The 18176-nt window shown below is 39.3% G+C and overlaps 1 protein-coding gene across 2 annotated transcripts in view; it reads left to right on the forward strand.

Annotated features, from left to right (window-relative positions):
• LOC126354614 (uncharacterized) overlaps positions 1 to 11024 on the forward strand; it is a 57190-nt gene extending 46166 nt beyond the window's left edge. For both annotated transcript variants that reach the window (XM_050004372.1, XM_050004373.1), the window contains exon 2: positions 9063 to 11024. In XM_050004372.1, the coding sequence (XP_049860329.1) occupies positions 9063 to 10535 (1473 nt within the window). In that variant the 3' untranslated portion in view covers positions 10536 to 11024. The remainder of the gene's footprint in view (positions 1 to 9062) is intronic.
• The last annotated feature ends 7152 nt before the right edge of the window (positions 11025 to 18176 follow it).

Below are 18176 nucleotides of genomic sequence, written 5' to 3' on the forward strand. Positions count from 1 at the left end.
TGTTTCTGGAATCCATGTTGATTCCTACAGAGTAGATTCTGGGTTTCCAAAAATGACATCCACTGAGACCTGTCCTACATGGGAGACCCTGCCAGTAGCTGTGCTACTGCCAGCTTGGACCTCAGCACCTTATGGACATGCAAGCCTCTAAACACACAAGGACATTGCTTCTGCAGGGTGATGTCCACAGTAGAGATACAATGTGCTTGGCGCACAGTACAGTCCTCTCTTGTGGTGGCAGGATGTGGTCAACTGGAATCCTGATGAGAATTATGCCTGCCCTCACATCACCACACAGCCCAGCATCGGGCCACGTCACATCCGAATGCCCCACAAATCTGGATACTGCACCGTTTAACTAGCCATTCAAATGGAAGCACAAAATGAGTCCCTTCCAAACTCTGTCAGGTGCTGATAATGCTATCTCACATGACTAAACAGCATCTGTGGGTTGTGTGTATTTCCATGGCACTTTCTAAGGAACCGTTGCAACCTATTTTGTCAGTAGCACTTAAAATATGGCCATCAAATATTTTTGCAATTATCTCGTGGCTGCTTATGTGTTTATCATCAATATTTAAGACAATGTCTGGTTTTACTGGCACTGTTGGCTCCTCTTTCACTCATTTTCAAGTTCTAATAGTTTTGATTATATTACATGATTGCTTGATTTTTGGAGCTAAAATATGATCTTTTTGGTTGATTTCTTTGTTTAATATTTTACAGTACATTTTGCAGTGATTTATATGGCTATGGTTATCTGAATTTTTTGATATAACATACAATTCTCATTTTTGTTTACGAGGTATCCTTATCCCTTTGTGATCCATTGCTTACTTGTGGTTTCTGTAGGTCATTCCCTGTATTTATCCATGTCTTCTGGACACAGTCAACAAGTGCCCACAGAGAAACCAAAATTCCCGTATCAGCCAGATCTGGAAAGTAGGTCTGTAAATGACCATTGCGGTGTTGCTCTGTTCTAGAGGGGCCCCAATTGTGGATAGGCATCCTTGGGGTTTCTGGGACCTGGAGGAGGGGGCAGAAGCTGGCTGATGCAGCGCTGCTGATTATTCAGTGCCACCAGTTGCTGCTGAGGTTTGTTCGCACTTAGCCCCCTGATGGAGGTCTAGAAAAGACATCAGAGGAAGGTGAAATAGGGAAGATTGTGTTTGGCATATAAAGGTGGAGACAAAAATAAACAATGGGGCTTCAATGATAGTGACAATCAGAATATCTGGGCACCGGGAGGGAGGGCCCTGAGAGTAGTGTGCGAGAGCAGTGGTGGCTGGCAACCAGCGTGTCCTCCATATCTGCAGCGTGAAGACACTGTGACTCTACTGGTCTTGGATGACTGCTGGGATCCAATGCTTGCAGTGAATAAAAGCTCAAGTGCAGCTGAAGGTTCCGAGTGTGTATTGTGGCAATTAAGACGCCTGAGGAGGGCGCGAAGTAAGCAATAGGAGGTTGTGGCCTGTACACAGCTGGTTTCCATGCAGCAGTTCAGCTGGGCTCTTCTCACCCATTGGTGTAGACATATAAGAACTGAGAAAATGGGTGAGCACATCTTCAGCCAGGGTATCCCACACATACTTCAACATCTGCAACTTGAAATTCCTTAAGACACGTTCCATCTCCCAATTCAGTTGAGGGTGGAATGGTGCAACCAATGTGTCATGGATATAATATTGCCCACAAAATCATGGAAACTGTGAGAAAAACCATGGGCCATTTTTCATCAACAGGGTGCGGGGAAGGCCTTCGATGGAGAAGGTCTGAGTGAGGGCCTGCACCGTCGTTTCCTCTGTCATTGAGCTTACAATGTATGGAAAACCAGAGTTGGTATTTATGACGACCACCCAGTAAGCCCGCAAAATCATGATGGACTTGCTCCCTCGGCTGTGTAGTTTCCATCCTTGGAGAATAACACTGCTGTGGGGCAACTTTCAAAATTATAAATCCTTTTATACTTCTGTCTAAGAAAATAGACTTAGAAATGTGTTATTTTCTTTTCATAGGATACAGGTTGCAGAACATCTTCATCTGTGCGGATTGATGTAAGAGGCAATTTCTCATGATGCTGAAGTAGATGTTATTGTTCATTGTCTTGAAATAAAGCAGGGTATGATCTTGCTGCAAGAGGCCAGGTTGTACCATGTTCAAGAACAACATTCATATCTTTTCACTGAATTCATGTTTTGGCATAATCCGTTCATCAGACAGTTAGATCAGTAATGAAGAACTATTCATATCCAAAATAATGTAAATAGGTAAACTTAAAATCCTTTTCAATAAAATTCTTCTGTAAAGCACCACTTTTATATTTTTCAAACATGTTCGACAAAACACATCTTGACTGCTACACTTTCAGTACATCAATGTTACTTTATATGTGCATTTCACATGGACTGAATAAAGACAAGGTACAATCTTGCCCCCATGTGTCTGTCCACCATTGACACTGAAAACAAATTTCTTTTTGACTTGACTCCACTACCACAATATGACTCCTGTATGTACATACAAACTCATGAGAGTAACATAAAGCAAAGACAGAGATATTACATTCCAACAGATCACAGACTGTCATTAATACTTCTGTACAGTAGTTCAACTGGAATGACCTTTTCCTAGAAATTATTTAAATCATGAGCACATTCTGTAAAATATAATTTGTTAGGTAATTATTGAATATAGCTTTTTATAGCAGATTTTTAATAATTTGTGTTTTTGAGAATAAGATCATTTGTTCGTATCTGGTATTGTACACAAGACAGTTGGCACATGAGACAATTAAAGCTTTCAGATAACAGGTGAGAGCATGTATGAAGAGATTTTCAAATATAATAATATAAAATAATACATGAAGTATGCGGTACAGGTCCCTAAACATCAAAATATATCCATAAACCCACACAGAGAAAATATGTTTTGGAACAGCCAAGAAATATTATAGGAACAAAAAGTATATCAAGTTGTACATTAGACACTGCTGTATCGCTGCCCAGTATAGTACATGAATTTCACAGGTGTAGGCTCATTTCATCCTGCACACTTAAAACAGCAGCAATTACATGTTCAGTGTCACAGCCCTGACCAACAGGCATATTGCTGGGCTAACGTCATTGATCGTGATGCACTTTAGTGACCATGGTGCAGGAGGTGTACAATGTCCAGCCTGAGGGATGCCAAAATGCCCACGTACAGCACAGCATGTTCTCTAGAAAACAAAGTAAAATCAACAAGAGTAAGTCTGTGGTGTAGCATAAAATAACTACCAATGGGATCCAATGTACGAGCCATAGTCCATTCTAGTGACCCACACTGAATATACTGCCATACATTTTGAAGTACAGGATCTGAGCTGACAACATGAGCAATGTGGGAGCCACTAATAGTGATTGCGTCCACTGTCCATTTAGCTTTGTTGTCAAGACAGAAACAAAGAACTTCATCCTGGTCAAGACTGGGGTCGGGGCCCATAGGAAGGTGGGAGAGGGCATCAAAATTCACGCATTGAGCTATCAAGCAAAAATGGATTCATAGCGATAACGACTGAGAAACAGAGCCCACCGTAGAAGTCTCCATGCTGTATTATTTGGCAGGTGTGCCACAGGGCTGAAGAGGGAAATTAAGGTGTATGGTCCATAACCAGTTGAAACACTTGACAATCTAGAGAAAGACATGTTCAGTGTCACAGCCCTGACCAATAGACATATATCGTGATTGCATAAATAATGGCAAGGGCCATCTCCTTGATGTTGAGATGGCACTGCCCCCAGTGCCAGACTGATGCGTTGGTAGCCATTACAAACTGACGACCTAGCTGGTTTGTGGCCAACATGGGGCAGAATGCACACCATCTTTCAATTTTCGGAATGTTTGTTCACGGGCAGATGTCCAAACAAACATGCACTGTTCATGAGCAATTGATTGAGCAGATATATTACTGTAGCTGCCTGCAGTGGTAATAGGCTACTTTGCCTACAAATACCTGGAGCTCATTCATGTTGGTAGTATAACTGTTTATCATCTGTATCCCCTGACAGGAAATGATGTGCTCTCAGTATTCGATAGAGGGTTGGAAGAAAGGTTGTGAAGTTTATTCTTGGTGGAGAGACCAGTGACAACAGTGTCATCAACACAAGGGATTCGTTGTGTGAGTTGCTCCATTTAAAGTTGGGAAAAAAAGAGCAGGAGCACTAGTGACATCAAAAACCAACCAGTTGTACTTGCAGAGACTGTATGGCATACTGACAACAAGAAGCTGACATGACTCTTCATCAAATGGCAGTTGTAAAAATGCTTTTGATAAACCCAGTTTCACAAAATTCTGTCTTCCAGCCACTTCTATCAAGAGTTCTCCCAGACAGGGAAAGGGGTAAGATCAGTCACAGGCAAACGATCTGACTGTCATCTTGGTATCGCCACAAAGGTAGAACTTGGTGTAGTCATTTCACTGGGCAATATGGGTTCTATGACACACAATGCTGTCAGCCTGTCTTGTTCTTCTTTCACTTGATCTCAAAGTGCCAGGGGCACAGGCTGGACACAAAATAGAAAAGTTTGCGCAGTGGGTTTGAGGGTGATATGTGCTGCATGTGCCACCACATTGTGGCCGGAAGTGTAGTACCTTTTCGTCTCATTATGTTCACAGCCAGTATGGCACTGGTGCAGTAGATGTGGTAACATAGCGTTATCAGACATGTCTCTAATTGATATTTTGGAGGCATGATTTGAAAGCCATAATTGTTTCTTCATTTACTGGTCTGACTATTTTTCAGTAGAGTCAACATTATTCTGGCAAATGTTCGTGTAACTGATAGTAAGTCTCTGGTCATCGGGGTCAGCGAAACTATTCAATATTTTACTAGTAATGATCGTGCCCAATTTCCTTTGGTCTACAAAAATTTTGTCAGGATGCTTGAATTTGGTATTAATCTGATGGAATATTGACTACTGGAACAAGGAAGTAGGTGCCTTCCAAATTTTCCAGGTCTGTTTTCTCAATTTAGCTAGAAGTGAGTTTAGCTTCTTCAAAAAGAGGTCAATATCGCTGAAATTGCCCTGTATATTGCAACAATTAACAATGATGAACTGTTTACAGGCAGGTCAGTGCCACAGGCTTCAAAATGTTGCTATGGAAAAGAACTGATTACTTCAGCTTCATTACATTTGACACAGTTCTTAATAAAAACAGAAACCAAATGAAATTTTTGCTCTGCAGCGGAGTGTGCGCTGGTATAAAACTTCCTGGCAGATTAAAACTGTGTGCTGGCCTGAGACTTGAACTCGGGACCTTCTTCATGATGTTACATTTTACATCTTTGACATAACCAAAATGCTTCTCTTCCAACTCTCTTTCCATCCTAGGGGACAGGAAGAAGTCTGAGGGTGCTAAATCTGGTGAATGACCCATGTGGGTCAACTCTCCCTTTTGAAAGTAAGAAAACCAATTTTACACTTGAGTTGTACTAACAGCATGTCTTCTGTAAGCTGTTTGCATCATCACAACAGTTTTCCCTGTGTTCCTGCCGAGTACAAAATGAAGTCTCAAAGTTTCACAGCCACACGTTGTTCATAAGAAGCAGCCATTTTCTTCTGTCACATCTGCAATGTACGCGCCCTCACAGAACTGCTAGAGAGATCACATTAGTCACTATCGTGTGACACTGCCTCATGGAATGTCTCAGGGGATGTCCTAAAACAGCTGTTTGGTGGCACAACCTGGTACTACAAGCACATGATGCACAGCATCATGATTCCAGTTATCTTTGGGTCCCCTTTTGTAACGAGAAAAATTACTTAGGTTTTTTGTTATTATTAAGATTAACATTTCTAACTTCAAGGCACATACCTAAAATTTAATAAACTAATGAATTGTTGGGTCTCAGACAGGTAGCACATTTTGCAACTTCTGTTTTCATATTTTTTGCTCTTTCTTTCTAAGGACTGTCTTCACAACTATACTGTTCCATAAATTTGGTAATAATGCACAGTGAAAGATTACACTTTGTTGACGTCACATTCACAGTTCAGGGTCTTCATGCCGTAATATAGCTGTTATGCAAATATTTAAAATGTGGAGCCTAGTGCAGGATTGGCTCAAGTGACTGAAAGCATAGGTGAGTTATGTAAGAATTTTACAAAGGAGGATCAAGTAGTGATAGTGGGTGTAGCAGGAAACAGTCTTGATAGGGACGGGGAATATGATGTAGTGGTGACCTGGTTAAGACAGCTACTCAAACTGGTCGCACTAAAGTGCATTTTGTGCAACTGTTTCAGCGTCATGATCGGCCTCACCTTAATGCGGCTGTTAGGCGCATTAATGTGGGGCTGGGGAGGGTGCTGATGGCAGAGGGCATGGGTCACATCTCAGAGGTGCCAGCTGGGTCTATCAGTAGATCGGGTTTCACTAGGAATGGCGTGCACCTCAGTAGGTATGGGAAGGGGAGGCTGGCTAAGCTTATAGGTGACAGTGTAGTGGGTGGTGGTGGTGTCACTCATGGAAAAATTCCTGTAGTAGTTGGTGTTAGAGCTGCACTTTTTCAGCTGGTAGGGATACCTGCTTAAAGGAAGTCCCTCTAACTAAGGGCTCACCTCCCGAGGATGTAATGTTTCCAAGTAGAGAAGGAATTAGCACATTTCATCAAGATATGAGAAGTATTAGAGGTAAAGTTAGTGAACTGCTTATAGATGTTGACTCTGAAATTATTGGTATATCAGAGCACCACTTAAATAATTTGACAATTCAGAGGCTTACTTTGCCAGGCTACAGATTAGCTGGCTGTTTCTCAAGGAGTACCTTGTGGGGAGTGGCTATGTACGTAAAAAACACCATTCCATTTGTGTCCATTGATGTATCACGATACTGCACTGAACAGATATTTGAATGTTGTGCAGCGGTAGTTGAATTTAGAGAAACTAAACTTCTAATTGTTGTTGTTTATATAGCCCCTAACTCTGACTTAAGAGAATTTATGCTCAAGCTAGAGAAGGTTCTTGACTCACTGTGTAGGAAGTGCCAGAAACTAGTTATATGTAGTGACTTCAATATAAATTTTGTATATGATGGTGCAAGAAAAAGGATGTTTGTAGATCTCCTAAATTCATATGATCTGATGCAGACTGTGTTTTTTCCAGCTAGGGTGCAAGGGAACAGTAGTACAGCCAACATTTTTATTCATACTTAATTGCTAGGTGGGCATTATGTTAGTAAAAGCGTGAATGGCCTTGCAGACCATGATCCACAAATTTTAACACTAAAAGTCTTTTGTACTCAAACCTATGTCATATTTAATTAGAAATTATGTAGATAGGTTAATCCAACAGCAATAGAGAGGTTTTGAAACCTTGTCAAGGAACAAAAGTGGCAGGATATTTATGGTGCTGATAACGTAGATGGTAAATACTATGCTTTCCTTAACACATTTCTCATGCTCTTTGAGAGTTGCCTTCCCAGAAGTAGTCACAATCAAGCTACAGTAGCCCATTACAATCAGTATTGTAAGCTGCTTAAAAATGTTATTAGGAAAGCAAAGAGTATGTGGTATGCAAATGGAATAGCTAATTCACAGGATAAAATTAAAACCTTATGGTCAGCTGTGCTGTGAAGTAGGTGTCTGGTCAGCAGCACAAGGTTGACGACATAAAGTCAGTTCACAGTAAAAACATTTCTGTTACTGATAAATCAGATATGTGTATAGTATTTAACAATCATTTTCTGTGCATTACTGGTGAATTAAATAACTGATGACAGTAAGTGGTTGTAAAGGATGTTGTGTGCAACGTTGGCTCGGTTTAAAATAGTGCAGTATATGACCTAAGTGCATGGCTTGTAGAAAGTAAACTAACACTAAATCACAGTCAGACTCAGTTTTTACAGTTTCTAACACACAATTCAACAAAACCTGCCGTTTTAATTTCACAGAATCGGCATATGGTTAGTGAAACTGAACAGTTCAAATTTCTAGGTGTTCAGATTGATAGTAAGCTGTGGTGGAAATCCCATGTTCAGGATCTTGTTCAAAGACTTAATACTGCCATTTTTACTATTCAAATGGTATCAGAAGTAAGTGATCATTCGACATGAAAATTAGTCTACTTTGCTTATTTTCATTCACTTATGTCATACGGTATTATATTTTGGGGTAACTCTTCCCATTCTAAAAGGATATTTTTGGCTCAGAAACGGGTGGTTCGGGCAATAAGTGGTGTGAGTTCACGAACCTCTTGTCGACCTCTGTTCACAAGTCTGGGAATTTTGATATTGGCCTCTCAATATGTATATTATTATTGTCGTTTCTTGTTACCAATATTAGTTTATTCCAAAGAATATGCAGCTTTCACTCGGTTAATACTCGGCAGAAATCAAACCTGCATTTGGATCAGACTTCCTTAACTCTTATGCAGAAAGGTGTGCAGTATATAGCTGCGTCCATTTTCAATAATCTGCCACTCAAATTCAAAAATCTTAGCAGTAATCCATGCACTTTCAAATTGAAACTGAAGAGTTTCCTCATGGGTCACTCCTTCTATTCTGTCGAGGAGTTCCTTGAAAAATTAAGCTGATACTTATTGTATTGGTGATAGTGTTTACTTAAACTTATGGACAGACTATTTTCAGGTTCATGAACATTTATTTTTATCTGTTATTACTTCTATGTTGTAATTTCATGTACTGACACGTTCCATGACCTTGGAGATTTGGTCCTACAGAACTTGACGTGTAAATAAAATAAAATAAAAAATAAAATTTATTTGGCATATATAAGTCCTACCTAAATGATTAGACACTAAGTATTTAAGTCACAGTCACTCGTTTATGTGCAGTTCAGCACACTTCATTTCTCAGCACATTGATATGTCTTCTTAACAAAGCTGTAGCTACTCAGACTTGTTATCTGTCACATTATAATTCAGCCCAGTTTTTGCTCACTGAAATTAATGGAAACTCATCTGCTCATGCTGCAAGTCTCCTGTATAAAAATAATTACCTGATTCAATATCTGTCACTGCACTGAATATTATTCATCTAATGCATGATTATTTCCTATCTTTTGCAGCCAAATATCCGAAGATCAAAAAGGATTGAACAAAAGAAATGTTCTGAAGCTAAGAAAAAAGTTAACAAAAAACTGAAGCTGCAAGAGGACACACAGTATTTTAGCCAGTCTTTTCAGTTAAGTGATGGGAGGATACATATAGCTCGTGTAAAGCAAGTCACTGTTCGTGGTGTTCCAGTAAAAGCCCCTGCAGCCACATCACCACAACCAGAAAAAAGTCATAATGTTATGCCCAGTACAGGCATCCTGAAAGCGACCCATAGTTCCACTGTTTCTCAAAATAAGAAAGCAGAAAAACTGTCACAGAAGCCAAGAAGAAAGACAAACCAAAAAAAAACACCAGCTGCTTTGTCATCGAAAACCAAGACTCCTGTTGTACCACTATTGGACAACATCACAGGAGCACCACATGAGGGCAGTGGTGGTGTTGCACAATCCTGCAGTTCATTTCAATTGACTGAAGAACTACCACCTGCAAATACTATAAGGTTACATGAAAGTAATCCTAAGGATCAGTGTAGTCAAAGACATCTTGTCAGTATGCCAAATTCAGTAACAGTGTTGAATCAGCTGTCAGATAGGAACACCGTTACAAATGCCATAGAAGGGCTTACATCTACACAAAGGCACCGGTGTTTTACTGGTCATCATGGTGACAACATAGGTTATCCGCATCAAGAGTTTGTAAACCAGTCTTGTGAGCATAATACACAGACAGTACCAACCCACTGTCCATCTCTCATCAGTCAAAAACAAGCTGTGCCTCAAGTTTCAAATATTGAGAGAAATTGCACTCCTGGCCATATACCACATAATGTGACATGCACACAAGAAGCACCTGCTGTACTTCAAACGAACCAAAGGCAGAATACTTTTTCAAGACAACTATTTCCACCCAGGCCAAATGCATCTTGTTCACAACCTTCCTGTTCTGTCCCCCATCCTTCAATACACCCTAGAGGAAACATAAATGTAGGCTGTTGTAACCACTCAAGAGTGCCATTCGGCTCAAATACCACCACTTTCCACTCACAAATGACATGCCATCCAGTGCAACAGGCACATCTTTGCTGTAACTGTCATAATGTATGTCATAAAACACATCACGTTACTCAGTCCCTTCCTACTAGAGGCCTTGCAGATGTAGCAAATTTACCATTTACACAGCATTTCCAGCAGGCTAACACTGTACAGCATTATGTCCATTATATCAATCCTTCCATTTCAAATTCATTGGCTGGGTCAGTAGGGCACCACACTTTTCAAAATCAGCAATCTGGTGAAACCAACATACTTCCTCCTGGTCGAACACAGGGTATTTCTGACCAAGGTACAGCCAATCCACAGATTTCCAGTTATAATAAGCATGTTTCACAGTCAACACAACAACAGAATTCAAGAGGACAAGCACAACACCACACCGTATTTCTCCCATTTTATGGTAATACTCCTCTTGAAATAGAAATAAAATAAGGAAGGTAGAGGTTTTTAAGTGTGGCTGCAACATGTAATATTGTGTACCTGATTTATATTTGCTTTAAAAGGTATAGCATTAAAAGCCAAGTGCAGCCTGATAAGTGCAATTTATGTGCTGTGTTATGAACATATAATATAATGTTTTTGAATTATGTGAAAGTTTAGAAGAGGCTGTTAAAATACATAAGAGACTTAAGAACTGTCACAAAGAACATCATGTTCTAACAAAATGTAAAAATGGAAACTATCACTGCTATAAGTCATGTATCATAACATGGGATATAATTGGGGAAAAGTATTACATAAATAAACTAAATAAACTTGCAAAAGCAGTCTTCAAATATCTCAAAGCAAGTTAATTGCAAATATTGAAACTTACATGTAATATGATAAGATTTACATAGCCATTGTATAATTTGTGAATTTATTTGTGAAGGGTTTGTATAATAACTTTGATTTGTTAGTATAAAATATTGTCAAAGAAAAGGTGTAAGTCCAGTTGCTGTTTTGTTGTTTAGCTTGTACCTCATGCAGCTATAACCAATGCTGTTTGACAAATAAATACCTTATTTGACCATATACATTATATGTCACACCATGCCCCTATATTTATGAAACAGTTGAGGTGGCTGGATTACAAATGTAGGCCTAGTCATCAATGATGTATGGCCTAGTCATCAATGATGTATGGCTTTAAGTGCTTGTAAATGCCTACTTACCTCACAGTCATTTCATTGTTCTTGCATTCATGTAATTTGGTAAAGATAGGAGCCACTGTCCATCATATATTGACCTCTTTTATAAATGGTGAAGTGGACATCAGTGGCTGCCCTGTGTCATATACATAGGTTTTAATTTGTAAGTTACCCTCAAACAATTACAGCCAAAGCCTTTAAAATTTCATCACTGAACACTGAATGTCTGAAGTGAAGACTTGTGCAAGTTGTTACTAAAATGTCCAGCACATTGTGTATTGTATTTTTGAGCCAAGAATACTGAAAGATTCCAGCCATTTGAATAAAGTTTTAATGACATTTATTACGGAAAATCCCCATGTTTCAAAAAAAAAAGTTACCTTCCAGCTTAACCCTGGAGCAAGTGCACTGATTTTCGTAACATGAGCAGGTGTGCAGCGTACATTGCACACATTTGAAGAATAGCTGTCTTTATGTTACAAAGGTAAGCGTGTATGAGCAAAATCACAGTTTAGTCTTAGTTTAATTAAGCATTGATAAAATAAACTTTTATGAGCTAAATCAATGTTTAATTAAACAATATAAAATAAACTTTCATTGTATGACTGTTGCTATGTTACAGTAATGACCTACTGAGAGCATTACACAGTGCAGTGTATCAGATCCCAGCCAAACCCTTATTTGTTTACTAATTATCTCGTAGACAACTGCCTCATTGTAGGGTTGTGTTGCCAGCTCAGGCTCTGTGGCATTTTGTTGCACAGATCATATATTTTTTCTTACCTAGCTTCTTGTGTACTTTATACTAGCTGGGGTACCCAGCTTCACCCAGGGAGTTGATATGAGATCGTATGGCAGTTGGAATAAAAGGATAAATTTTGAAGTATAAGAGGTAAAAAATTGAAAATTTATGCTAACTATTTACAATACTTGTGAAGAAACCACATTAGAAACAACATTTTTCTTTTTGTTATCTGCAGTGTAGATGAATTTCTGTAATTGTTGATTTGAAAGCAAGCCACCTACAGCTGACCAAGAGAGAAACAGGAGTCTCTGTGGTTGATGCTGCAGTATTTTATCCTTCCACTTCGTTAACTGTAAAACTGTAGGCTAATTTGATTCGAAATCAAAGTCTTTTAAATTGGAATGGCAATTCAGTAGATATCAGTAGTATTCTGGGGATAAATAGTGTGTGCCCTTTGTACTTTACAGTCACATGTTTGGATTCAGTGATGTTATTTGATAGTGGTTTGATGATCATCCTTCTTCCATTACATAGTCTCGGCGAGTACATATTTCTGAATAGTATGATTCGAGATCCAATTTAAAGTCAAAGACAGTGTAATGGCATTCCTGGTACTTGCAGAGTTTAAAATTCTGTAGGAAAGTTCACACATTCTTACGGTTTATATATATATATATATATATATATATATATATATATATATATATATATATATATATATATACGATGTAAATAAAACAGAAAGAAACTTCCACATGGGAAAAATATATTAAAAATAAAGATTCCAAGACTTACCAAGTGGGAAAGCGCCGGCAGACAGGCACATGAACAAAACACACAAACACACACACAAAATTACGAGCTTTCGCAACTGGCAGTTGCTTCGTCAGGAAGGAAGGAAGGAGAGGGAAAAATGAAAGGGTGTGGGTTTTAAGGGAGAGGGTAAGGAGTCATTCCAATCCCGGGAGCGGAAAGACTTCCCTTAGGGGAAAAAAAAGGACAGGTGTACACTCGCACACACACACACACACACATATCCATCCGCACATACACAGACACAAGCAGACATATTTAAAGGCCTTTAAATATGTCTGCTTGTGTCTGTGTATGTGCGGATGGATATGTGTGTGTGTGTGTGTGTGCGAGTGTACACCTGTCCTTTTTTTTCCCCTAAGGGAAGTCTTTCCGCTCCCGGGATTGGAATGACTCCTTACCCTCTCCCTTAAAACCCACACCCTTTCATTTTTCCCTCTCCTTCCTTCCTTCCTGACGAAGCAACTGCCAGTTGCGAAAGCTCGTAATTTTGTGTGTGTGTTTGTGTGTTTTGTTCATGTGCCTGTCTGCCGGCGCTTTCCCGCTTGGTAAGTCTTGGAATCTTTATTTTTAATATATATATATATATATATTTAAGGTTGACATTGTCGACAATATTATATTTATTTTCCAGATGGTTTAGTTGTGAAAAATGTTCGGATAAATTTGGTCAATGAGTTCGTTTTCAGCTGTGGCTTCATTGCAAAAATCACAGGTGTTGAATTTACTGAGGCTGCTTGTTTGGTTAGTAGGGTATGTGACTTTGCCTGTTTTTGAAAGTTGTTGAGCAAAATGTGCTGTTTTATCGTCTTTCAGTAGCTCCACTCACATGTTTTTTGTTTTTGCAGTATTTGTATGTGTGGCCAGAGATGTGATTTTCTTAAGAATACCTTGATCTGGTCCACTGGTGTTCACTTGAGTATATCTTGGAAATGCTTGTCGAAAATCTCCTGAGAGTATGAGAAGAGTTCTTCACAGCAATTTAGAGTTTCTTCGTAAGTCTTGTAATGGTCTGTCTATGGCTTGAGTGATATATACATAATGAAATGTGGTATTGTGCATTCATCCCAGAAGATTATTTTAGCTTGCTTTAGAAGTTCACCACGTCCAGATGCTCTCACACCAGGAACTGTTCTTTGGCTATATTCAACAGTAGTTGTAGGGCAGAATGTGCAGCTTGTTCCCCTTCAATAAGTGTGGCTGTAATGCTTGATGATGCTAGTGCAAGTGCAAGTTGTTTAGCATATACTTCCACCAGCAGTAGATTCATTAGAAATGATTTCGTGGTGCTGCCTGATGTATCCAAGTAAATAATTTCGCCAATATTCTCGTCAGTCTGGTCCATGATAATGTTGTACATTTTCTTTAGATTGTCATTGAGGAGTGGTTTGTTGTGAGTAATGTATAGAAGTAGTTCATTGGTGTTGTGGCTTTTTTGCATTGTAGTTTCAAAGTTAAGCACACCAGTAGCATCTTTTCATGGTGCTTGCATCCCAAGTTGTACTAAGCTCTGGTTGTTTATTGCTAACCATTTATCTTCTAGGCAAGTGAGTGTTTCATTGAAGATGTCATCGTTGAATTTGATAGTCAGTTCTGAATGTGCTTGTTGTACTTGGTACAGTATGTCATTACTCGTACTCTCGTTGAAGGAGTCCCATAACTGTTTTGGGTGTGATGGGTTATGTGTTGTTAGAATTACGACGAATAAGTCTCTCATTTGTTCAGCTGAGGTTGTGGGTGAGGCTTCTTGTAGTTTTAATACCCAGTGGTTGTTGTTTTCCAGTAGTCCTAAGTGTTAGCATGCTTCTCTGTGTTTCTGGCATAGGTAACCATCAACTGACTCGTTGGTCTCCAGATTTAATGTGTAGCAACGTTCGGTGTCGCTTGGATGTACAGTGTATACTTGACCTAGTGTACCAGTTTTCACGATTCCTGGATGATCTTCCAGTGGAATTCCTTGTTTCCATCGTTGAAAGATATTTCTGAATTGTGTTCCTCGTGCAATAGGTAGAGTCTTCAATATGTAGTAATGTTTGCACGAATGGATCCTTTTGTCACAGTTGGTAAAAAATTGTTCATATTGTATTCTGAGGTGGTTAACTGGCAGTTTTTATGGTGGTGTCTTTTGTGAAGAAAACTCTCTGTCCATTCTCCAAATGTACTGCTAGGCGTTGCACAGTTAGTTCGTGTTCGTGAATGTGAAAACAGAAAATCCATCTTTCTGCTTCATTCCTGTTGATGCATCTTTCCAGTTGGTACATGAGTATCTCATCATATCTGTTCTGTTGTTTGCTGTCTTTGGCTATTTGAAATACAGCCATGTCACTGGCTTTGTTCACATACTTAAAGAATATTTCATATATTTCACTAAATTGTACCATTGTACAATTAAGTGTGCTTGGAACGTTTTGGAAAGCACTGTGTTATATGGCAATGCCCATTGATTATCTGTTTCTGGTTTGTTGCTTCCAAGTATTTGTAATTTTTGCTGTGAACCCCCTTTTTGGGTGATCATCTTCTGTATTTGGGATAGGTATCAACTTCTGTTTGTGTGTCATCCAAGTATGATTTCTCTCTCTCTCTCTCTCTCTCTCTCTCTCTCTCTCTCTCTCTCTCCCTCCCTCCCTCCCCCTCCCCATCATTTATACATAGTGAATTTGGGTTCAATTTCCTGCATGGTCTGTGAATTGTGTTTTTCACTACTGTGTCATATAATTTTGGATCCTCTTGTGGACTGGGAACTGGGAAATTCAGCTTGGATGAATTTGTCCATCTCCATGGGGCGCATTCTGTTGTGTGAAAATATGACATAGTGTGAGTGATGTGTTCCTCATTTTTCCCATTCAATTGTGTACATCCTGCTTCTAACGGTACCAAAGATGTGGTATTTTGTGATGACTTTAATAAATCTCATTTTTTTCTGGCAGAAAACTCAGGCTATTACGTCTGTTTATGCATGGGGGCTTGTCTGTATTTTAGTTGTTCTTAGATTTCTGGCCACGGCAAGTGAATGTAAATGTTATGAAGAGGTCAGGTTGAGCATATTTTCTCATGTAGGTCATGGCATCATGAGTGCATTCGTGCATGTGTCTTGGACTTCCTATGTATGATGAGGGTAAGATTCCAACATTGTCAATGTTTCCGTCATTTATGATTGCGTCTCGAAGATGGATGTATTCTTCCATGTGTAGTATCTTCTTATTCAGTATTATGTAAAGCATCTGTTCCACTTCTATTTTTGCATACATATCAATGATGAATTGTTAGAATAAACAGCAACTGTTGAGACTGTAATTGTATGTTTCATTGTCTCTGATCATTACGCAGTAAACATGGAAGTCCTTGGTTTTTGTGTGTTTCTATGCCTGCTTTAGTCTGGATTTCTTTCACATTAAAATGATACCTGTCCTCTCTGTGCAGATATGTTAATGTATATTGGAGGGCATATATAAACAGCGTGTGTCTGCAATGTGTTGTAGTCCTTCTCCTCTTCCTTTAAAACGAACATAAACAGTCACAACTGCAATAAATCTTTATTTTCTGTTGTTACCGAATTTAGTCAGTTACTGACCATCTTCAGGCCCTCATACTCAACTGCTCAAGCAGCTGACATTCTTTGATTTTGTAACATCTGCTCCTTTCACTGCCACCACCTACCGATGCGGTATGAGGTCTGAAGATAGTCAGTAACTGACCAAAACTGGTAACCACAAAAATAAAGGTTTCCTGCAGTTCTGACTTTATGTTCACTTTAAAGGACTAAGGAAAAACTGTTGTGCCCCACAAGAGATGCTCTCAAAAATTGCTCCTCTTTTTCATTGCACAATTATGCACGAAAGGGACACATGTCATCTTCACATGAAAAAATCCAAATTGAAATGGGCATAAAAACTAACAAAAAGTCATTTGCAGCGAATTCTATACTTCCGCTTAATGATCAGAAACAGTGAAACATGCCATCACATTCTCAACTCTTGCCATTTATTCCAACAATTCCTTGTAGATATGTTTGCGCAAAAATAGAAGCAGAACAAATGCTTTACATCAGACTGAATCACAAGATGCTACGCACAGGAGAATACATCCTTCTTTGAGACGCAGTCATTAATCGCATTAACACTGACGAAATTGGAACAGTGGTAATCTTACCCTCATCATACCTAGCAAGTCCAAGACCCATGCATGAATATACTCAAGATGCCATAACATACAAGGTGTACAACTTTGCTTCCACCGTTTTTTCCCCTACACTTGAGGCTTTAATGAAGCAAATTGGTTACACATGTATCATTTAAAGTATTTTCTATCGCTGGCCACTACTTTCTCCCATGTTTTTGGCAGTATACGTATACGAATCCTGCGTCGAAAAAATTGTTCATCTTTTGAAGTGAAGTGATCCACAAATCGATCCAGTTTGTGACTTCTTCATGAGATCGGAAGTGTTGGTCAGCCAGGCCATGCGCCATTGATCTAAACAGGTGATAGTCAGAAGGAGCAATGTCTGGAGAATACGGCGGGTGGGGTAGGACTTCCCGTTTTAACGTTTCCAAGTACGTTTTGATCTCTTTTGCAATGTGAGGTCGAGTGTTGTTGTGCTGCAAAACCACTTTATCATGCCTCTTGCTGTATTGCAGCCATTTGTCTTTTAATACTCTGCTCAAACACATTAATTGTGTTCAATAATGAGCACCTGTGATTGTTTCACTTGGTTTTAACACCTCATAGTACACAACGCCGAGCTGGGCCCACCAACTGCAGATCATGATCTTGGAGCCATGAATATACAGTTTGGTCATCAACGTGGAAGCATGGCCAGGACGTCCTAATGATTTTTTGCATTTAGGGTTATCGTAATGAACCCATTTTTCGTTCCCAGTCACTATGCGATGCAGAATTCCCTTCTGTTTTTGCCTCTGAAGCAACTGTTCACAAAAATACAAACACTGTTCAGCGTCTCTTGGTTTCAGCTCACACGGGATCCAAGTTCCTTCTTTCTGAATTATGCCCATAACTGTGAGACATTTTGAAATGGCTTGCTGTGTCACTCCGACTGATAATGCCAATTCTTCTTGAATTTGACGTGAGACTTCACTCAGCAGTGTCTCCAGTGTTGCATCTTCGAAAACATTCTCTCATCCACCACGATGCTGGTCTACGACGTTAAAATCACTGTTCTTGAAGCATTGAAACAACTCATGACACATTCTTTCACTAATAGCGTCCTTACCATACATACCTGAGAGCATTCGATGAGACTCAGCCGCTGTTGTCTTCATACTGCAACAAAACAGTAACACCTACTGCAAAAGACAAGAATTAGGCTCGTAAACTGACATTTTCAATCAAGAACAACTTTATGATGCAGACACAAATCGACTAATGTTT

The sequence above is a fragment of the Schistocerca gregaria genome, chromosome 3, assembly GCF_023897955.1.
Source record: "Schistocerca gregaria isolate iqSchGreg1 chromosome 3, iqSchGreg1.2, whole genome shotgun sequence".
Classification (NCBI taxonomy): domain Eukaryota; kingdom Metazoa; phylum Arthropoda; class Insecta; order Orthoptera; family Acrididae; genus Schistocerca; species Schistocerca gregaria.